This window comes from Symphalangus syndactylus, chromosome 18 (genome assembly GCF_028878055.3).
Source record: "Symphalangus syndactylus isolate Jambi chromosome 18, NHGRI_mSymSyn1-v2.1_pri, whole genome shotgun sequence".
Taxonomy (NCBI): domain Eukaryota; kingdom Metazoa; phylum Chordata; class Mammalia; order Primates; family Hylobatidae; genus Symphalangus; species Symphalangus syndactylus.
In genome coordinates, this window is record NC_072440.2 from 81,885,896 (window position 1) to 81,909,049 (window position 23,154).

Consider the following 23,154-nt stretch of genomic DNA (forward strand, 5'->3'; position numbering starts at 1 on the left):
TATCCCCTCATTCTTTGTTTTGGAAACACAAATCTTGAAAATTTAGCCTGTCCCATTGCCTTCCTTCCATTTCTTGTCTGGGTTCCCTTCCTAACCCCCACCATGTAGCTTCCAAAAACATCCCTGGGTGGAAACAAATCTCGAAGGCCTTCCTTGCAGTCCTGCCCCATGGCCTTCACTCCACTTTCATTCCTTTTTTACCCATTCTGCAAGTGCACTACCAGGACAACTCACTTTGTCCCCCACAAAAAATTTTTTTGCCCCACACAAGAACTCTTGCTTGATAGTAGCTCCCATAAAAGAAGCTTGGAGATTTTAGTTGATCACAACTGCAGCATTGAGGCTAACAACTGAAGCAAATAGGGCTATATTCCTAGAGGTATATGCCTTTCAATGAAACCTTCTACACTAACAGAGAGCTGATGGCCCTGCTACCCTCTCATCAGGCATATTCTATTTAGCCTAGGGCAGCCATTCTCCAAGCTCAATTGCCAAGATCCTTTCAGGGAGGGAGCCTCCACGGAGGTAACATATTTTCATAGTAATACTAAGATGTCATTTGCCTTTTCCACAGTGTTACCACTTGCACTAAGGGTATAGAAAGCAACAGTGGAAGAAACTGCTGGCACCTTGGCAAGAATTAATATAGTGGCAGCAAACCATACTTGGCATCATCAATTGTTCGCCAGCTCACCCTCACAATTAAAACGAAAGCAAGCAAACAAAAAAAATTAATGCCCTTGATGAGGCGGTAAAAAGTAATTTATATTAAATATTGACTCAACCACATGTCACTTATATATGTGGCACAGTGAAATGGACAGTTAGCCTACAACATTTCTGCTGCTGACGGAAGTACAACAGCTGTCTTGAGGAAAGCAGTCATGTGATGGAGTTGCCAGCTGAACTAGCCACTCGTGCCATGGAGCACCATTCTTACTTGAAAGAATGACCAACAAATTGTAGTTATTCCAGCTTGGGTATTTGGCAGGCATTTTCTCAAAAATGGACAAAGTGACAAAGTGAGCCTGTCACTTCAAGGAAAATGACTGACAGTATTTGTCACCAATGATAAAAATAGAGCTTTCACGTGAAAATTCGAATTTTGGAAAAGTTGTATCAGCCACCATGTGCCTGACAGCTTCCTAATGCTTGAGATCAGTGGAGACATTAAGAAATGTGATTTTATCATATCGTATAATGAAATGACTCAACATTTTGAAGACCTGCATAACTCAGTGAACCTGTATTTTCCAAATGATCAGAGCATTACACTAAGCACGGGTAAAAGATGCACTGAAAGAGTATATGCAAAATGTAAAACAATGCCTCTCTTCTCATTAAACATTTTCTGCTTTGGAAAATAGATTTTTTATTAAAAACTGTTACTTATATTAAATATAATGGTTTTGTTACTCTAAGTAAAAATTTTGAAAATTCTGTTTTAATTTCTGAAACAGTAAATATCAAAAGACATAATCAAAACAAAAGACATAATCATGAACAGAAGCTCTTTGGGTAGTCCTAAAGAACTTTTAAGAGTGTAAAAGGGACTGAGACCAAAAGGTTTGAGAATAGTTGGCCTGGAGAAATAATCCTCTCAGTAAGACGACTATGGGCCGGGTGCGGTGGCTCACGCCTATAATCCCAGCACTTTAGGAGGTAAGACGGGCAGATCACTTGAGGTCGAGGGTTTGAGACCAGCCTGGCCAACAGGGCAAAACCTCATCTCTACTAAAAATACAAAAATTAGCCAGACGTGTTGGTGCACGCCTGTGATTCCAGCTACTTGGGAGGCTGAGGCATGAGAATCCCTTGAACCCGGGAGGCAGAGGTTGCAGTGAGCTGGGATCGCACCACTGCACTCCAGCCTGGGTGACGGAGTGAGATTCTGTCTCAAGGAAAAAAAAAAAAGACTATGTAAGTCAAGGTTGAAAAACAACATATTTTAAAACTGGTAAAGATCTAAGGGGAACATAAAAGATGTCTTCTGATATCTGAAAGGCTGATAGGGAAAGAACAGGTTTTTGTTTTTGCTTTTGTTTTTTAAACTCCAGTGGGCACATCTTAGGATCAGGATGGTGGATTTCATGTCATTATTCAACTTTTAAAAAACACAATAAGGATTACCTCTCTCACTTATAGACATAGAAATCAGGCCCAAATAGGTGATGTGAGTTGCCTGAGATGACATAGGTAGCAGCAAAGCCAAGATTAGAAACCAGTTATCCGGATTCTTAGTCTGTAATCCCTCTGTGCTGAGGTTCTGGACTCTGTGTCACGGTGTCCAAAGAATACCTAGGTGACCCAATGTCAGGCTACTGTAGAGGACATTCCTTATCAAGGTGATAGGACCAAGCTCAAAGCTGCCCTCCCCTCTGAGGAGCTACAGTGTCATCGCTTTGATTCTAAAGAAAGTGTACGTATCTGTGGTTTCCGAACTTCTAGTGTAGTCCCCAACAGAATTCTGAACAACTCTGTCTCCTTTCACATGTTCTAAAACCCCTGATATATTATAAATATTAACATTTTAAAATAAAACATATACACCACTCTTTTAAATGTACTAAATGGATTACAAATACCATGAATTTGACAGCAACCACGACCTATTAAAAAACTCAAGAACAAGCTCTTACTTAAGTCAAATCTTGTATTCTCACTTTCTGTATGTAAAACTGTATTTCCATTCTACTTCTCCACAGAATTTTTTCTTGACGTAATATATTTTTATGTTTGAAAGTTTTTAGTCATTAGCTTTTCATACTTCTCTACAATAAAAAGATGTATTTATGCATATAAATTGACATTTTAAAAAATGTCCTATGACCTTAAGGCTTTGTTAATTTACAAATTCTGGATTGGTTTATTGTAGCTATTAGTATATAACTGATCAACGAATATATCACAAATAATTATTAAACACAAAGGTAAATTTTTATTGAGGTTTTCTTTTCTTCTGTTTGTTTGAGACAGGGTCTCACTTTTACCCAGGCTGGAGTGTAGTGGTGCAGTCTCAGCTCAAAGCAGCCTCCACCTCCTGGGCTCAAGCGATCCTCCCACCCCAGCCCCTCAAGTAGCTGGGACTACAGGTGCACGCCACCATGCCTGGCTAATTTTTTTTGTATTTGTTGTAGAGATGGGGTTTCCCTATGTTGCCCAGGCTGGTCTCAAACTCCTGAGCTCAAGCAATCCGCCCACCTCAGCCTCTCAAAGTGCTGGGATTATAGGTGTGAGCCACGCGTCTGGCCTTAATGAAGGTTTCATACTGCAATAGTGAGTTGAACTGCAACAAGTTCTCCTCTTGTAAAGGGGGAGAAGGGCAGTTTTGAAAGAAAGGTAGGACAAGGAAGCAGGTGAAGCTAGTCTTCAGGAAATGCAATTTGCAAAAAGCAAGAGAAGAATGCTTAAGATGTGCAACTGGATTTTCTGAAAACCCTCCCCGCCGTCATGTCCTTTGGAAAGTGTCTGTGAACCCCAGAGGCAGCTGTCCTCCCATTTTAACATTTTGTTAAAATGTGAAGTAGTATAAGCATTATTAAGAAGTAATTTGGCATGCAAATCTCTAACACTCAACTGCCAATGAAAACAGTCAGGAAGGTTCCTGATGCTTCAACTGCCATACCCGAGGGGCACATGACCAAAGAGGTACACATTTTAGAGGATCCCAAAAGGATTGTGCTGTGGAATTTCACACTCACGTAAGCTGGTATGTGTCAGCCTTGTGATACCACCTTCATCATTCCTGTTATGTCCACATACATGTCTTAGTTTTCCTTCACTCATTTATTTAAAACATACTTGTTTAAAAATCTACCACTACATAAATGGAAAACTAGTCTTACATTTTTCAAGCTGTCTGTATAGCACCTAAATGAACTTTGTAAACCATCAGGAGTATGTGGACCCTGCTGGAGCACTGGCCTGGGCTGTCTATGTGTTACAAAGCACCTAGACCCTTGAGGAGTAGTTGGGTATGCGGCCCTTCGACACTGGGTCCAAGACTTCCATTATGTTAAGATCTGCTTTTAAGAGTCCAGCCCAGGCCAGGCGTGGTGGCTCACGTCTGTAATCCCAGCAATTTGGGAGGCCGAGGCAGGTGGATCGCTTGAGGTCAGGAGTTTGAGAACAGCCTGGCCAACATGGAGAAACCCGTCTCCACTAAAAATGCAAAACTAGCCGGGCATGTAGTGGGTGCCTGTAATCCCAGCTACTCAGGGGACTGAGGCAGGAAAATCACTTGAACCAGGGAGGTGAAGGTTGCAGTGAGCCGAGATCATGCCACTGCACTCAAGCCCGGGCGACAGAGCAAGATTCCATCTCAAAAACAAACAAACAAACAAACAAACAAAAAAAAAAAACAGAGTCCAGCCCATCCTTAATTCCAGGGAAGGAATATTTCTCAACCATGGGTTATCCATGAGCCAGATCTGGGACCCCAGGAAAGCCAAGTTGGTTCAGAGACAAAGCATGCATCTGGTGAACCTTCTTGGGTCTCCAGAACAATGTAATTTTACTGGTCTTCTTCAAGGTTTACACAATGCTCAATGTCATTAATAGAATAAAGGAGATAAGCTGAGCAATCGTTGACCTGCATACATTTTTAATCCACAGAGGGTGTCAGTGTACCTACTATGGGACAAGAATATGGTCACCAGCTATTTTGCGATGCCGGCTAAATGTTGCTTAAACATCATCAACTGTTATCATCATGCTTGAAATAAGTAATTAACAAACAATAGGAAGATGTACAATATCTCCTAAACACTTTAAAATAGCCAAATATCTTGCTGACTCTATCCAAAAAGCTCTACCATTATCCCATCTTTATAGATGTTCTACCCTGGAGATTCTATTTGCTAGAGCTTTCGATGCTGGGAGCTTATATTTGGATAAACTCTTTGATCTTTTCTGTTTTTAAGATAACATATAATCAGAAGGCTTAATGATGTTGAATCTCTTTGAATCAGTAATTCTACTTCCAGGAAGTTATTCCAAAGAAACAAATCAGACCTGTGCAGAGATTTCTGTAAAGTGATGTTCAGAATAGTGTTCTTTCTAAGAACATAATATGCCACAACCTAAATATTCAGCATTAAGAAATGTTACATAATAGAATTTTACAAAGAAAACCAAATGACAAAAACATAGTCACGATATTATATTAAATGAAAAAGAAATTCACTACAGCATGTACAGTATGGTCTCAATTTTATTTTTTAACTATAAGTGCATAGAAAAATACTGAAAGTAAACATACCAAAATGTTTCAGTGATAGAAATATGGGTGTGGATTTTTTTTCTCTTCACATGTCTCTGTATTTTCCTAAATTTCTATAAAGAATAAATATTGGCCAGGCATGGTGGCTCATGCCTGTAATCCCAGCACTTTGGAGGCTGAGGTGGGCAGATCACTTGAGGTCAGGAGTTTGAGACCAGCCTGGCCAACATGGCAAAACCCCATCTCTACTAAAAATACAAAAACCAGCCAGGCGTGATAGCACATGCCTATAATCTCAGCTACTTGGGAGGCTGAGGCAGGAGAATCGCTTGAACCCACGAGGCAGAGGTTGCAGTGAGCTGAGATTGCACCACTGTACTCCAGCCTGGGCCACAGAGTGAGACTCTATGTCCAAAAAAAAAAAGAATATTACCTTTATAATAATAACATATACGTAACAGTATATATACATACTCACACTTTTACCTTTTTTCAAGAAACCCTATTCCACAGTCTCTATTCTAAGGAAACAGTATAAAGTATGCACAAAGATTTATAAAAAAACTGTATGTAACTTTTTATATACATATTTACATATTTATAAGAGAAAATATACGTAAGCTAAAAATTTCAACAATGACAAATTATGTTTTAACTTTATGATATAATATTATACAGTTACTAAAAATGATAGCTTGGAATATTTTTAAGATAAATTATCATGATATAGTGCTGATGACTTAGATGCTGTTAAGTAAAACAGCAAAATACAACAATGTGTGATCTTGGCTACATAAAAACATAAGTGCACTGGAAAAGAAGGCAAAGATGCTAAATTGTTAACTGTTGTGATTTATGCATGGTGAAATTGTGGTGACTGTAAAACAAAAAAGTTTAAGAAACAAAATAGACCGGGCACAGTGGCTCCTGCCTATAATCCTGGCACTTTGGGAGGCTGAGCGGGGAGGATCACTTGAGGTCTGGAATTTGAGACCGGCCTGGCCAACGTGGTGAAACCCCATCTCTACTCATAAAAATACAAAAATTAGCCTGGCATGGTGGCACGCACTTGTAGTCCCAGCTACTCGAGAGGCTGAGGTAGGAGAATCCCTTGAACCTGGGAGGCAGAGGTTGCAGAGAGCTGAGATCGCACCATTGCACTTCAGCCTGGGCAACAAAAGCAAAATACCATCTCAAAAAAAAAAAAAAAAAGAAAGAAAGAAAACAAAAATAAAAATTCCATAATGCGCATATGTTTCTTTTAAAATCGGAAAAGCATAAAAATAATAAAATACATATTTTATCAATAAAAATATGAAATTGCCAACAAAGAGGGAAAGGGAAGGAAAAATGTCCTGTAATTAAAACACTAATCTAAAACAACCACTTATTAACCCCCATCTGCCCTTACAGTTGTGTGTGTGAATGTGTGTTAGTGGATGTGTGCTGGCACCACTGCCTATGTCCATGGGGATAAGTGGCTGACCTTAAGGCCAACTACTAAATCAGGGCTTGTATGCAGGGCTACATCTAGTGAAAATGTTTAGGAATTTGGGAAAGCCAAGTATACCTCTTAAATCCAGTTTGAACAAGTGCTTTAAGCTCTCCTAAGAAAAGGTGGAAGATGAGTTCAAAGTATATTTTAAATTCTGTTTGGGAACCACCAAATCAAGTTAGGAGAAAGTCAGGCTTAGACACCAACTGTATCTGTACTAAAATTTATGAGTGCCCTCTTTGCTTAGACCAATTCCATTTTATGTGAGAAATCCAGAACTTTCCTTCCCATTGGTTCAAATAAAATTCCTGGCTGAGAGGCAAGGAGTGGATGAGTTTCAGCTAAACGCTTGGGGTCTCTTCTACACAGTTTACCTAAAATAAGCTACTGCCGGTGCGAGGCAATTAAGTCCACCAGAGACGGGGCTTGAGGGGGCTCCCCAAGTTTCCTTGAGGTTCAAATGCTAGCTTGACTACAGTTTGGAGAAACTTTGGGCAAATTGAAATTGTTTTTCAAGACGGATCTGTGTAATAAGGGGCCCTCCCTCAGCCCAGGAAGGAAGCAGAGGATTTGATGTGCTGATAACGACGCCTTCCTGAGCTGTGCTTGAGGACAAGGGAAGGGCAGGTGGGGAGGTGAGAGGCAGGCAGAGGCAGCACAGAAGCTACTAGACTGGGAAGGAAAGAAGCCCCAGCAAGTCTAAGCCCTGTGTGAATGAGGGCCTGTCTTCATATCCTCTGAGGATTACTTCAGGACTCAGGCCTGCAAGATCATTTCAGGACATTCACTAGACACCCAGGAATAGCTCTTGGCTACAGTCACAACATTCGCCACCCAAACTCATCCCTTTCCCTAACAGTACCATCCTTTCTATCCAACGTGGGAGATCGGGCCTACTTACAGAAAATGCTGATCCTATAAAAATTGGCTTCATGAGACTGCCAAGATAAAAGGATTCTCAGTGCAGGACGGGGAGAGAGGAAGGACCAATCCATCAATCCAGACTCATTAAGCAACTATTTGTAGGACACTGTGCCCAGCGTCTTAGAAACAAAGAGCAGTCTAAGACACAGCCCCTGGCTCAGCAGAGAGATGAACACATAACCTCTTGGAGAGAGAGGCGTCAGGCCCAACACGGGCCCCTTGAGAGGAGGCCGGGATGTATGGCCCTAGTATGCGATGTATGGGCTGGGAAAGTGAATAAAGCTTGTTCTCTCCCTGACCAGGCTACAGACTCACTGTTGTGACGAGGGGGCTTATGGGGCCCAGGAGGAAATCCCCATGGGAATAATTCCAGCCCTCTGCAGGGTAGTGTAGGAGGGAAGGTGCTTGATCCTCATACAAAGTAGATTTGCTCTGAACAAGGTGAACAATGACTCACATAGAGGCAGAATGTGCAGACACGGGCCCAGTGCCACTCAGAGAAACACATTATTTGTGCTTTTGAGACCCGTGGCCCTAACTGCCTGTTCTACATCCCATTCCTATGATTTTTGTCAACGAGAGAGGCGGGTCGGGGGGAGTAGGGATAGGAGAAAAGAAAGTTGTTGCAATTCCAGAACATGTGTCCGCGGCTGGATGCCTCCTGCCAAATGTTTTGGAATTTTAGTTCTATGTTTCTCCAGGGACTACTGAGGCCTTTTAAGTCTGACATTGTGAAAGATGTTTCCTGGTGACCATGGGACTTGCGTGCAGCTGCTCAGCAGCACCTCCCAAACTCTTGAGGACATGTGGGGTACTACAGCTGGGAGTAACCAATGAGACAGGGGTAATGAGGAGGAGGCAGATAGAGTGGATGTGTTATGCCCAGAATGGCCTCGTGAGCTGGTGGGGGACAGAGGTCACGAACCAGAGACCTTCCTAAGGGCTTAACCCGTCACCTGTTTCCACACACGCATTCCACCCAGGTGGAACTGGCAGAGTAAAGCCAGGCTCAGGAGGTCTCCATCAAGAGAGGCTCAGCAGAGATGTGAGCAAAGAGAAGGTGTTTCCGAGCTACCGCCTAACTTCGGTGATGAAACAAACTGAGCCTGTTCTTTGAGAGATGAGTTGCTGCTTCTGACAGAGTGGGAAGGGCCAACATGGAGAGACCCCGTCTCTACTAAAAATACAAAAAATTAGCTGGGCGTGGTGGCACACTCCTGTAGTCCCAGCTACTTGGGAGGCTGAGGCAGGAGAATCGCTTGAATCCGGGAAGTGGAGGTTGCAGTGAGCAGAGATCGCGCCACTGCACTCCAGCCTGGGCAACACAGCGAGACTCCATCTCAAAAAAAAAAAAAAAAAAAAGAGTGGGGAGGAGTGAGAGAAAGAAGGTGGCTATTTCTGGACCTGAGAGATACAGGGGCAAGAGATCTTGTGCCGGGAAAGGCTGGTCGTCCACCCCCAATGGTCCTTCAGACCACCCCTCAATGCAGGGCCATAGCTGAGGCTCTCCAACTGCATGAGGCAAATACTAAGGCTGAGGCAAGAGAAGTCAGCCCCCTAGCCTGCTCTTCCCTACCACAGAAAGCACTAGGACATCACTCCCTCCCACCTGGGGAATGAAGGGGAAGATGCAGGAAGCTCTCAGCTCTGTTTATCAAAGGGAATGTGTGGCGCACACGAGCACTGTGGTGTGTGAAGAAATCGCTCCTCCTTGCTTCCTCCCTCCCAGAGCATCCTCCCTCACTTCCCTGAGGAGGGGAGCCTGATGCTTGCCTGACTGACAGATGGATGTCAAATGGTGGGGACGTGACCAAGAATACAAGCAGAAAGAATACAAAGGACAGCCAGGAAGGGACGTGTGCTGATTAGAGAAATTTAAAGAGCCTGAGGAAGGACAATGTGTTCAGACCTTGGTCCAGGTGCTTTAGAAGGAAGTTTTAAATGAAAACCAAGAAGCCACATTTGTATCTAGACCTTAGCTGGGGTGATGAAACTGTAGAAGCCTCGGCTGCTGTGCTGAGGAAGTTAGAGTAGCAAGGCCAGGGTCCCAGTGCCCTTGGGTGGAGGCAGTGTCGGTGCCCACAAGCAAACTCCCAAGACCCTTCCCCAGACAGCGCCCAGGCCAACTCGAGGCCAACTCGGACACAGCATCGAAGGAGGCCCAGTCGCAGAGGCATTCCCTAACACCATATTTTTAGAGTCCCTGGAGCCAAAGAAGCAGCCGCTGACTTGCTTCCTTGAATTAGGTTAAGGAAGAAGGCACTGGGCAGCAGAAATTCCTGTTCCACAGGCTGGATGGAGGTGGGGAGGGAGCTGCTGCCATCAGGGACATCAACATCCTGCTGGAGGCCCTCCCACTCAGCTGGCGAGCTGGCCGCCACCCACAGCCTGCCTGCCCAAAATGTGCTCAGACTTTCTAGTAACCATTTACTCACCCACCCCACAGGGTGTCACAATTCATGTTAAGTGAATGTGCACACGTGGATTTCCCTTACTGAACTGCCTTTCCAAATGAATGTTACTACAAAACAAGGCACTGGCTCACAACACAGCCCTAACTGCCCCAGGACAGTAGCTAGGGCTTCCTTGAATCTTTCAGGGGATTAAAAGGGAAACCTTGGTAGGCATGAGCCTGAGCAGGCCCTTTCCAGAAGCTAAGGCAGAAGAGAAGGTGACCAGCTTTAGAATGAGACTCAACTTCATGGAAACAACCACTGCCCACTTATAGCACTTAGGCACCTTAGGTGGGGGCAGGGTACAAAGATGAAGATAAGTCCTCCCTTGCCTTCAAGGACCTGGGCAAACAGAAGGTAGAACAGGACCCGTATCCTTGAAGCAGAGCGGCATCATTGGTAAGTACAAAATGCCGCAGGCGTTAAAACAAAGGTCACATCTGGTACAGAGAAATCAGGAAAGCTTCATTCTCGGTAGATCTGCAAGGCGGTGAAGTGACTGACAAAGTCCAATATGCCATTTATTTGATGACTTTGTTTCAAGGTCAAATCACAAGCCTGAGATCCTCTTTCATCTGCCAAGTCTGGATTGATGTCTCCTTCCCACTCTCAGTTCCTTAGAAAAGCAGGTCTCAGTAAAAGCCACGTACTATTATTATCCTTAGGAGGAATGCCAAGAACAGAGCTCGGAGATCCCCTGCCCCCAGGCCTGAGCCGAGCCCAAGCATGCAAAGGGAAGGGGCTCCAGCCAAGTGCCAGTCCCTGCCAATCCCCAGAGCTCTGGTGGGAATGTGTCTAATTGGATGGCACTAGCTTTGAGTGGGCCCGGAGAATATCTGTCACACTGCAATTGTCAGACCAGCTCACTGCACAGCCCTGCCCCTGGCATAAACAGGGGCAAGCCCAGGGGTATCTGAAGGTGCAAGAACATTACCTCAGAGATGGAGCTGCCCTCTCAAAGTCCTAATTTTCTTTCAGAGCCTAGCCCCAGTCTGCCCTCCCTCCGATTCTGTCGGTTGGATTTCATTGTTGCTGTCGATGCCTGGACTCACTGTAGCTTCTGTATGTCCCCCACCTGGACTGACTGCACCACCTGTGTTCCAGATGTTTATGTAGATGCTGGGTTCTTACAAGGGCCCTGGACCCTGGGCACAGAGGCCAGCACAGCAGGTTGCACAGGGAAAGTGCCCCTAAATGTTGCTTGGTTAAATACTACAATCTCCCTTTCCTCTTCACCAGGCAACTAAGAGACCTTTCTGAAATCAGAACAGCTGGGAAAAATTGTGACCGGAGTGCTCTGAAGTTCCAAGTAATATATTTTGGAACTGGGGAGTGGTCCCCACCAAGGTAGCAGAAACAGATTTCCTGGGAGGGGGCTCTGAGAACTGGGCCGTCAGTCCAGCACCGCAAGGGAAGATGTGCGGATCCTTTGTTCAGGCAGTGCCGAGATGTGTCAGGCACCCAGAGGTGATTTTATTTTCCTCCTGCCCTTGCAGCCCCAGTTTGGCCTTCCTCCCCCAGCTCCTTCCTCCCTCACCACCTGCCCTGAGTCTTAGGTCCAGCAGAATGGCCTGAAGGACTCGAAGCATTGAGAAAACTGCCCTATAGGGCCTGGCCCTTTACCCTGGGATGTGTTTAAAAGGAAAATATGAAAAGCACACACAAGACGAAGAGATGACTGCATTTGGAAAGGTTCTGTGATGGAAATCTAAAACCCAGAACCGAAAGAGAACCTCACCTGTAACCACAAAGAGATTCATTCTGACTCAGGGGCTTGGAAACTGCTACCCCAAACCCCCTGGCTGGTGGGCCAGGAAACTTCTACCCCTCCCACCAGGTTGGGGGGCCCTCAATTGTCTTCCTCAGACCCACTCTGGGGGAGGAGGGTAGAAAAGTCAAACATAGGAAAGAGAGTTCCCCCTTGCTCCACACACCCCCTTCAGGCTAATGGCTACTTATTTCAAGACAGGTCTGCCAATATAGACAACACAAAGGGGCCTCCTTAGCCTCCCAAGCGTGTCTGAAGTTAAGTGACCCTGCCTGAGCTTTCAGCTTGGTTCTATCTGATTACTTTCCCTCCATGGCACCCACCCTGGCTCCCTGGCTTTCTATTTGTTTTTTTTTTATTTACAAAATAAATGTCGCTGGAACAGTTCTAAGGAATGACCAGCCAGAGTCAACCTAGACCCTAGGGGAACCAAGCCATGGTGTGGACACACAATACATCAGGAGAACAAGGCTCTGGGGTTAGACAGACCCAAGTCACTGACTCAGGCTGAGCCATTTCCTCATCTGTGAACAGGGTGAGGATCTCCACCTGGGAGCTGTGGTAAGGTGTGAGCAAGGCAGCGTCTGTAGAGTGCTTGGCACGCAGTGGGCATACCTTCATGTCTGTAGCACGGACCCATGGACTCATCACACTCCCTTTTGACTTCCCTGGGCTGGCCATCCTACACAACTTCCCTAGCCCCAAGCTCTTCCTTAAGAACAGACTCCTCCCTCCCCCCAGTTAAACAACATAGGAACTCTCCTTCAAAACCCCAAACCAGCTCGCAGCCCAGAGGGAACTGCAGGTGCTCCATTGCTCCCACCCCCCGCCACCCAGGGGCAGTAGAGAGGCAGCAGGGCAAGCCAGAGAGAGGGCTGGGGTGAGAGTCCAGAGGGCTCACTCCGGTCCCTTTCTGTGATCCTTGTGCATTTTGCATCCACCAGACAGGATGATCTCCAAGCAAGAGCCCAGCAATAGCATCCCTGAGCTAGCCTCCCTTTGGGGAAAATCTCTTCTTCTCTAAGTGGTTTAAATGTTAACTCTGAATCAAAAGGTCAATCATCAACCCAAGGAAGAAAGCAGCATTGGACATGGCTATCCCAACCAGACCACCCTTCTGCAGAAGCCCCCGACAGCAATGCTTCTACTACCCCAGGCATGGCTGGGAAGGAAAGTTCTGGTCTCAGTCGACTATACAAATCACTTCCTCCTTTGCTGTGGTGAATGGGAAAATTCACAGAGCCAGTAATTCATCACAATGGCTAATGCTTGCTGAGCCCTTATCTGTCACAGACACTAGGAATGCTTTCTACACATCCGCTGTCGTGGTGTATCTTTACTGCAATCTTAGGAGATAAGGACGATTGTTGCCCCATTTTACAGATGAAGAAACTGAGGCTTACTGGCATTAGGGGACTCTGCCACAGTCCGACAGCTCTTACAAGTGGCACTGGGATGCAAAACCAAGTCTGTCCTCACCCCCAGCAAAAACCACTAGGCTCTAGAGAGTCAGAGGGGAGCCAGGACTTACTCACCTGGTAGGAAAGGCCATCCTTGCGGGGGCTGAGGCCGATCTCCTCCATGGGCTGGGTGTTCATCATCACCTCAGTCATCTCGGCCGATCTCAGATAGTCGGGGCTGCCAAGAAACCCAGACCAAAAGTCAACAAACACACGGGCTTTCACATTCCTAACTCTTCATGCATTCACTGCTGTGGGATCAGGGGACTGTCTGGAGACAGGACGAGAGGTGTTCAAAACAGAACTTGCAGCAAAACAAGCTCACACCCTGAGGAAGCGCCTTGCAAGCCCACAGCCCCAGGGCTCAGTCGCAACAGACAAAGCCCATTGTCTGCAGACCTCTCCGGCAAACCTCTTCCCTCCTCTCCTGTACTCTACTCCCCACTGGCACAGAGGGACCCTGAATGTTTCTTTAAATGACAGAACCAGAGAAACCAAAACAGTAGGTAGCTGAGTCCATCTGTCTATATTAAAACCAATTCAACCACATCTCCCTTCACCTCTCCAACTAAGAATAAAAACAATCCTCACATGAACTTTCCAAAGGGGAACTCTATATATTATTATTACATAATAACAATAACAGGTCAACTGGAGGGAAACAAAGTCCAATCATACAGCTTTCCTAAATTTCTGTGTCTCTGGTGCTCCTTTTGGCAAAATGTTCCACTTAAAGCCCCAAGGGGTCAGCTTTTCTGCAAGTTTCACATCTGCCATCCAACCCCTTTCTCTAGCCCCAGACACAGCAGCTGCATGCTCACAGCTTGAAAAACATCCCCTGGATTAAAAGCCTTAAGGATACCCGACTCTGATTGCAAAGGAAATTTCCAGAGGGGCCAAGCTGGCCCACCAATGGCTGACATGTGAAAGTGCCTTGTACTCTCTAAGCAGGATACTAATATTCCGTTATCCTTGCACAAGCTCTGGGCACATACAGGATCCCGTGCACATAATGCTGAACATAAGCACCAAATCCAGGTACCTGCTACACAGCACCCAGTGCTTTCCACCATCGGGCCTGTGCACATGGTTTAAAACAAAAATGTGGGGAAGGCTTTTGAGGGACGATATCTAAGGAAACAGGGGTACCAGATTCCTCTTCAATTGTATGGTTACTACATAGATAAGAAATGACACTGGATTTAGAAACAGAAGCAGTAGGTTCTAGGCTCTGCCCCTCAAGAGCTGTGTGATCTTAAACAAGTCCTGTAACTTCTCTGAGCCACAAGTGTCCTGTTTGTCTGTTACTCTGATGCTAATAGTGCATACCTCACAGTTAGGTTAAGGGCTAATGTCTGCACAAAAGCATTGCAAGCTACAAAGTGCTAATCGATGAAATAATCTTAAGCCTTAATTTCTCATAAAACTCCTAATGGGCCCAAACACCCACCTTGGCAAATTTTGAGCAGCCAAAGGCACAAAGCCTCCAACAGCCTTCAAAGCTTCACCTATAATAAGGCACCTAGCTGCTCACACACCACGGGAGAGGCAAGGGAAGGGCACCCACAAGAAGGGTACACAAGCCTCGGGGTGGGGGAACTTGAACTGTTGACAGAGGGAAGTTCAGTCCCCTCTCTAAACACTGCCAGGCTGGGATGGATGGGGGCAGGGAGACTAAGAGAAGATGCGGGGCTTTGGGGCAAGTTTAGGTTCGGGAGCTAGGCCCTGCAAAGTCAGTTTCCTCCCAGGTCCTGGAAAGGCTGCTGGCGACCTCCAAAGAAAGGAGGCAGAAGAGCGCGCGCAGGGCGAAGAGTCTGACGTAGGGGCGGCTCTTCCTCGCTCGGGGCTGTGGCGCCGACCCGAAAAGTTGAACGAGAAGCATGAACTTTCCGCTTCCTGGGCCAGGCCGGACTCCGCCGAGGCTTGCGTCGGTTTTGCCTTCGCTCAGCGCCTGCCGGAGACTCGGGGCCGAGCTCCCCACGTCCGCACCTGAGAGCGCGCTCCGGGGCTGCCAGCGCTCGCCCCCGGCCGCTTCTCCTCTAACCCAGCGCAGGAAGGAAGAAACCGCCGGCAAGGAAGTCCCAGCAGTCAGGGGCCTGCCTCTCTCTGCATCCCTCCCGGCTCCGATTCCCAGTCCCGGGCAAACCTCCGACGCCCCGCGCCCAGCCGGGGCTCCTTCCCCTTCAGCACCGCGAAGGCGGCTCCTCCCAGTCCCGGCCCCCACCAATGTGCGTCGGTTTTTAGGGGCGATGGAGAGGGCAGGGGTTGAGAGGCTGCAGCGTGTGCCCTGCTGCTTGTGGCTTTAGTGGGGTTACGTGTGGGGAGAGCGTTTCCCGTCCCCCACCCCCCGGAGCTCTGCAAACCCTGCGGCCGCACCAGTTCAGCCCCGCTGCAGCCGGCCTCGACGTTCAGACTTGCATGCAAACAGAAAGAAAAAGAGGAGGGGCCCGGGAAGAGCAGAAGCCCCCCTGCGCCAAGTGAGGCGCGCGCCTCCTGCAGCTCTCCGCATAGAGGGGTTTCATTGGGGGGGGGATTCACACGTGACCCTTGGCTCCCCCGCCAACCAATACAAACCCTCCGGCCGTCACTTAGGTGAGGGCTCCGAGTTCACGTCCTTTGTCTGGATGTTCTCAGCACCCCCCTCCCCCCACCCCCACCTTTGCAACCTTGATGTTGACTCCTGCACGGGCTCGGGCGGCGGGTTAGCGCTGAGCGTCCGCGCCGCCGGCTGCCCTCGCACCCGGAGCCGGCACGAAGCAGGCGCCCGGGCCCGCAGCCACCGCCGCGAGACGGACGCCCGCCGCAGGCGCAGGGTACTCACCAGTGAATGGGGAAATATATAGACATGAAGTCCTAGGGCAGGCTGACACACGCCCCTATGATTTAAAAACGGTCCCTGCGTCCCGAGTGAGGATGACACGGGCGCAGTCAGGCACGGCAGGCGGCCGAGTGCGGGCACCGGGCGCTCGCCGTCCGCCTTCCCAGGACAGCCCCACGGCCAGCGACGTCGGCAAGGCGGACACAACTCTCCGCTCTCCACTGAGCTCTCGGCCCCACAAAGAGCCCGGGAAGCCGTATTTATAGGGGCGGGGGCGGGGCTTGGCCCCGAGAGGCCCCGCCCTTCCTTGCCCACTCCTGGAATAACGTCACCAAAATCATGAATGGCTTCAGCGCTCGCAGCTCCGGCGGGCGGCGGCTCGGGGGCGCGCTCGGCTCTGCTCCCGGGGCCGTGGTTCGCTGCGGCTGTGAGCCCGGCCCCCTCCCGCCGCTCTCCCACGCGCACACGCGCTCACTCGCACCCGCTCGGACTCCGCGCCCGCGCCGCTTCCCGCTCACAGCCCTCTCCGCGCACACCCCGAACTCCAGCGCGGCGGAGGTGGGCGCAAGGAGGGCGCAGGGGCCGCTCCAGACGTGACCGCTCGGCGGCTGCTCTGCGCCGGGGTAGGGCGCCCGCCACTCCTCCACCCCAGCCCCCCGGCGTCAGCGCCCTCCTTCCCACCCACTGGCTGTACCCAGCCCGCACCTCGGGACCCCTCTGAAGCGTTTGTTCCCCAGACTAGGCCTCTCTCTGGAATCCTCGCCCGCAGCCTTGCGATCAGCGAGGGGAAACAAGAACATGGTTAAAGAAGAAGCGGTGGGAAGGTGGGAGAGACGCGGAGCCGGGGGACCAAGAGCCCACGGGGCGCGTTGGCTTGCGAAGGGCTGGTCTGCAGCCCTGAGTTCCGTGGAAGGTTTTATCTGTGGGAGCAAGGATGTGGTGTCGTCCTGGGTAGGATTTTTCCATTGGAGACACACACACACACACACACATACGCACGGTCGGCAGCGGGGGCAGGGGGTGTGGGCGGGCGGTGTGCACGGCGCCCCCCATCCCTGCCTCCCACGTCTTCTCCGAGGAGTCGCTCATGACAGCGGAAACAAAGAGCTTTAGCCGAACGCCTACCACACTGCCCAGGAATTGCAGCTCCGGGCGTCTGTCCAGGCAGTCAAAGCTGCGCAGCCCCCCAGAGCCACATGATGGGAGTCTCACTCGGGACCCAGCGCTGCCCCTCTGTGGCCTCCGCTTCAATTACGCCTGTAAAATGGCTTTATAACCCTGACCTACCTGTGTATAGGGGCTGAGGAAAGGGGGCGCGGGGAGATCAAAAACTAAGCAAAATTAAATTGGCTTTGAAGTTAATCAGCTCTTTAAAAGAAAGGCAGTGAGTGTACTGATTCCGTATATATGTGCTTGAAAGTGGAAACGCATAGCTTATCTCAGGCAAAAGGATGACAGAATTAATGGTGAAGGTTCGACAGAGATAGGACCCTGAAGGAAGCCGTGAGAGAAGACCCTCATAATTTTCATCAGCCCCCGCAAAACCAGCCCAAACAAAAATTATAAGAATTGATGAGAATAATTTATTTAAAAACAACTGGGCTATTTTCAATCACTTTTATGCTTATATGTACAATCTGAGTTAAAATAGTGTGCTTCCTATGAAAACACAGCTTCATGACAAGCCACTGGCTGCCCGCTCCACCCAGAGAAATTCCCCCACCTCCCAAGCTAAACGCATTCTCCTCCTCTGGGGGTAATGCCTGATGGAGGGGCTAAACGGGAGATGCTGCCGGGGTGGGGTTATTGTTGATGTCCTGCACAGAGGGTGGGGAAGCTTCTCAGTGTCACTAGCCAGGTATGACACATTGTCATCTAGGCAGCCACAGGAGACGCCAATGCTTGGAGAGCTAGTTTCCAGGCTGAGACTTCCAGGCACTCAGAGGAAAATGTCTGGGCTAGACCCCGGGTGGGCAGGATGAAGCCTTCTGCCATTTCTTCCCAGTAGCAATCTCTGGTGAGGCTGGGATCAAAGACTGTCATGCCACTTTTACACATAACAGACACACTTTATGTGTTTGTGATTATTGCCATGTGAAGCTTTCAAAACTCAGAAAGCTATTCCCCCCCCCCCCCATTTTCCCAAATATCTGTCAAAATGGCCTCATTTTGGAGAAGAGGGTGGGGAGTAAGGCCTCTACCAACTGTTATCTGGCCTCTGGAAAAATCCTCTACACTGGAGTGCATTGAGGGAATTACCTGAGGCCTACTCTTTGGGAAACTTATTAATGCCCATTTTAGCTAAAGTTCATCTCTGTCAGTAAGTTAAAGTAGAAATAAGCCTGGGGTTGTGATCCCCAGTCTGCATTTTCTGTTTCTCCTCTGGAATCACAGTGACACATCCATTCACTTGAAAATATGGGAGGTAGCCGGACGCGGTGGCTCATGCCTGGTAATCCCAGCACTTTGGGAGGCCGAGGCAGGTGGATCACCTGAGGTCAGGAGTTAGAGACCAATCTGGCCAACATGGCAAAACCCCGTCTCTACTAAAAATACAAAAATTAGCTGGGCGTGGTGGCGGGTGCCTATAATCCCAGCTACTTGGGAGTCGGAGGCAGGAGAATCACTTGAACTTGGGAGGCAGAGGTTGCAGTAAGTTGAAATTGTGCACTCCAGCCTGGGCGACAAAAGTGAGACTCTGTCTCAAAAAATAAAATAAAAAATAAAATAAAATATGGGAGGCATGGTGCTAAGCTTTGATGCAACCATAACTAGCATGCCGTTTCTCAGTTATGCTAGTCTATATGATGCCTTGCAGGTTTATTTGTTTGTTTGTTTGTTTGTTTTTGAAGCATTTCATTATCTTGGCTTTCAAAAGAATGTGATAAGGTTAACATAGCACAACTCATGATCCTCAGCTCACAGATAAGTAAACTGAGGCTGAAATAAATTAGGAGGCTTGCCAAAGATCACACAGTCAGAAAGTGGTTGAGCTGGGTCTGGAACTCAGAGGTTGTAGGCATACTCAGCTTCCCCTTCTGTTAACATAGCTCTGGCTGACTGCCTTTCCTTCATATCTCTAAAGATACTGAGTATTTCCACATGCACACCGACCATTTCTTCCCAATACCCTATGAGACAGGTTTCTGTCCCTACTGCCTTTGAATAAATGAAGAAACAGAAACACAAGCGAATGAAGTTACTTAGAGCCCCAGAACCTTAGAGCTGAATGAGCCCTTCCAAATCACCTTGTCCCAGTCTCCTCGTTTTACAGGTGAGAAGACACCTAAGAGATTAAATGGCATGTCCAAGGTCGCCAGGCTCTTAAGTGGTATAGATGGAAACTAATGCAGGTCTTCAGACCACTGGTCAGATGTTCTTTCCACTTTAACACTGCTTCTTGTACTGCGTTTGCCAAGAAGTCAGCAGCAAAGGTCAAACACAATGTCTGGACTCTGTAAACCACCACAGTGCATCACCAACATTTATTGAACATCTACTAGATGCAGATCGGTGAACTAATTACCCAGTCAGAGCCCTCTGCACTCCCTCCCTTCTCCCGTCTTTGTCTTTGGAGACTAAAGAGTTGAACTGCAATTCTGCTTCAGTAGAAATCCAGGTGTAATCAGAATTGCCTTGCTTTCTGACATTACATACATCCATTTTGCCAGCACCTTCTCTTGCCTACCTAAAATACAAATTAAAAAAAAAAAGGTAATGAACTTAACATCTTATTAGGGTTATCTCAGCTGCAAGGATGCTGTGTATGCAGGACAGGTAGCGAGTTCATTCAGCTAGCTAAAAAAAAAAGTCTCCATATAAATTCATTTAGCAGCCAGGTGTGGTGGCTCATACCTGTAATCCCAGCACTTCAGGGGGCTGAGGCAGAAGGATTGCTTGAGCTCAGGAGTTGGAGACCAGCCTGGGCAACATGGTGAAACACTGTCTCTACAAAAACTAGAAAATTAGCCGGGCATGGCAGTGCACACTTGTAGTCCCAGCTTCTCAGGAGGCTGAGGTGGGAGGATCGCTTGAGCCCCGGGAGGCGGAGGTTGTAGTGAGCCATGATCACATCACTGCACTCCAGCCTGGGCAACAGAGCAAGACCCTGTCTCAAAGAAAAAGATCATTAAGCAACACATTCCCGCTTCTTATCTCCCTCTGGCTTGCAAAAAGACAGTATTGCATTTATTTTGCCTAATGATGGCGAAGCTGGTATTTTGGTTACTAATAAGGGACTTTACAAAATAGCTATTTGACCTTGGGGAGGAAAATAGGAGAAGGGAAGGGGCAACACTTGCTGAGGTACCCTGGTATTTCTTACTACACTTATGCCTGACAACAATCTTAGACAGAGGCAGTATTGCCCCCACATCATAGACGAAGAAACAGAAGCTCTGAGAAGTTAACTACCTTGGCCATGGCCACATGGCTCTCAAATGGCTGAACCAAAATGTGACTCTGGGCAGGGTGTGGTGGCTCATGCCTATAATCCCAGCAGTTTGGGAGGCCTAGGTGGGCAGATCACTTGAGGTCAGGAGTTCAAGACCAGCCTGGCCAACATGGTAAAACGCCACCTCTACTAAAAATACAGAAATTAGCCGGGTGTTGTGGTGGGCGCCTGTAACCCCAACTACTTGGGAGGCTGAGAGGCAGGAGAATCGCTTGAACCCAGGAGGTTGCAGTGAGCCGAGATCATGCCACTATATTCCATCCTGGGGGACAGAGTGAGATTCCATCTTAAAAAAAAAAAAAAAAACCCAAAATGTGACTCTGAGGCTTGCTGTTTCCAGAGCTGATGATTTCCTCGCCATACCACACTTACCATGCCTCTGTGGTTTTGTTTGTTTTCACAGCTACATTGTGAACCGAATACAAAACCGCTAGTTCCAATAGCAAAGACCAGGACCACTGGGATCCATCCAGGATGGCAGGGCTGGCAGGATAAACAGCTTTCTCACCCTGGGAATCTGGGAGCTTCTTAAAGATATCACTCAAAGGCTTGGGGTTAAAAAAAAAAAAAGTGAGTAGGAGAAGGGAAGTTTCTAGCCAATTTTTTGGTGAAACTCATTTGCGTACATAAGAAATCTAAAAGGCAAGAATGTGTGTGGGTTGAAGTGAGAATGAAATGAGATAATGTTATGAAAACACTTGGTAAATTGGATAGCACTGAGCAGACGTAGGGCTTGTTTTTAAGGTATTTGAGAAAAAGAGGGGGTTTAGCCGAGCTGATTTCATCTGCTTCAGTTTTTTTACTCATTGCCATCACAAACTGCCCTATTTTCCTCCTGGAGTCCCTTAACTGACATGTCTAGCTTTGAGGGAGCAGACGTTAGAGGCAAGTAGTGGCGCTTTGCCTGGTGGCCGCTCTTGCGGTCACAGAGTCCAAGCATCTTCTCTCACCGCCATGAGTTCTTCTGTCTTTGGTGCCTCCCAGGAAGTGCCCAGCTGGGTACTGGCCATGCAGAGAATGAATGAGGCCCGAGAGTGTGAACCTCCTATCTTGGTCATCAGTGAATTAGCAGTCAACAACACAAAGCAACCCGAACCCACCAGACAAAATCCTCCAGCCTTTGACTCACTTCGCTGTAAGTCCTCAGGCAAGTGGGTTGACCTCTCTGGGTCTCAGACATGGAAAGCAATAAAAGCAGGCAATGGAAGTCTCTCTTTTAGGCGTCAGGGTCTAGTAAGGCTGAGATAAGTTACTTCTATAAAGGGTCAAGAGAAAAGTGCTTTATGTCCTTACCATACCATCGGGGCTCTGCAGCCCACCCTAAAGCCAGTGGCCCCTCTTCCCGTGTGGCAGCACAGGAGGCGCCTTCATCTTTCAGTCCAGAATCCTCTCATTGCCCCCAAAAGAAGCCTGAGATCTGGCAGCTCATAAACTCTTGCCTTCCCACATATCAAAGAACTTCAGCCCTGGCTTTTTCTTTATTTCTATCAAGGGGCCTTTGAACCAAAGGGATTTTTCTGACAAAGAAAACTGTACGAAATCTTTAGGGTCCAGGCCCTAAAAGAAAACACTCCAACTGGAATCAGTTCAAGGCTCTCATGTCCAATTAAGGAAATACTCACATTCCTGTCCTAGCCCTGGCTGTATCTTGCTTTCTGTCTTTCCACATCCGCACAGGAATGCGCTTCAACAGCCAGAAAAGAGAGGTTACTATCACCAGGATGCAGATCGTATAGCAGAGTCCTCCTTGGGGTAGCCTGATACCTTCCCTGAATTAGACAAACAGCACAGACCACAGCCCAGCACAAACTCCCTTCATACCACTCTGTCCACGCCTCCTGCTATTTTACCCACAACTCTGGACCAGAGAAACTCCATCATACCTGGGGCGGCAGGGGAGGGAGGAGGATTTATGAAAAAAGAGGGAAACGCAACAGTTTCTTGTGAAGAAAATCACTTTCAGTTTTCTTTTCAAGTACACAGGATGTCTGCTAGCTTCCTCCAGGGGCAGCTGTGTTGTTGCTCTTCCTTGGAGGAGCGAGCTGTGTGTTATGCACCACACAGCAGCTCCTCCTGAACACTCTGCCAGCTCCCTAACTGTAACCCGAGCTAGCATTTGCTGGCTGGAGCCCCTGGTGTACTTCACACCCACATGGTGCCCAGCCTCAGGATCAGATAGCTGGGTCCATGTTACACCCTCCTGCCCTCTCAACAACAATTCTAACAGGCATTAGCACCCACTGCGTGCCAGACAGGTGCTGGCATTTCCAAGGAATCGGTTTAGGAGACGTTTAGTTTTCTCCTGTCTCCATAACTCCCTGTAACCATCCCAGATAACCACAGTCTGTGTGATGGTAGTATGCCTGCAAGGTCACTGCAGCTGTAAAACAAATTCCCTAAACTGCACTAGTGATCCCCTCAAAGAATCACAAAACTAAGGCCGGGAGCGGTGGCTCACGCCTGTAATCCCACTTTGGGAGGCAGAGGTGGGCGGATCACCTGAGGTCAGGAGTTCGAGATCAGCCTGGCCAACATGGTGAAACCCCATCTCTACTAAAAATA

The 23,154-nt window shown here is 47.9% G+C and overlaps 1 protein-coding gene and 1 long non-coding RNA gene across 4 annotated transcripts in view; both read right to left on the minus strand.

Moving 5' to 3' along the window:
- The window catches only part of LBH (LBH regulator of WNT signaling pathway), a 28,081-nt gene extending 11,699 nt beyond the window's left edge, over positions 1 to 16,382 (minus strand). Inside the window, exons 1-2 of one of the 2 annotated variants that reach the window (XM_055252981.2) lie at positions 16,143 to 16,382; positions 13,397 to 13,499 (exon numbers count right to left, since the gene is read on the minus strand). In XM_055252981.2, the coding sequence (XP_055108956.1) occupies positions 13,397 to 13,499; positions 16,143 to 16,168 (129 nt within the window). In that variant the 5' untranslated portion in view covers positions 16,169 to 16,382. Of the gene's footprint in view, positions 1 to 13,396; positions 13,500 to 15,697; positions 15,790 to 16,142 lie in introns of those variants that run through there. The other variant, XM_063622752.1, reaches the window with a different exon arrangement.
- Positions 16,383 to 19,674: 3,292 nt separating this feature from the next.
- LOC134733631 (uncharacterized) lies at positions 19,675 to 22,436 on the minus strand. 2 transcript variants are annotated; one of them, XR_010117286.1, is made up of 3 exons: positions 22,215 to 22,436; positions 19,995 to 20,247; positions 19,675 to 19,827 (listed from the first exon to the last, which is right to left on the minus strand). It is a non-coding gene; the product is annotated as an uncharacterized lncRNA (long non-coding RNA). The 2 variants fall into 2 exon arrangements; XR_010117287.1 differs by lacking the exon at positions 22,215 to 22,436 and adding an exon at positions 20,965 to 20,988.
- Positions 22,437 to 23,154: the final 718 nt, after the last annotated feature.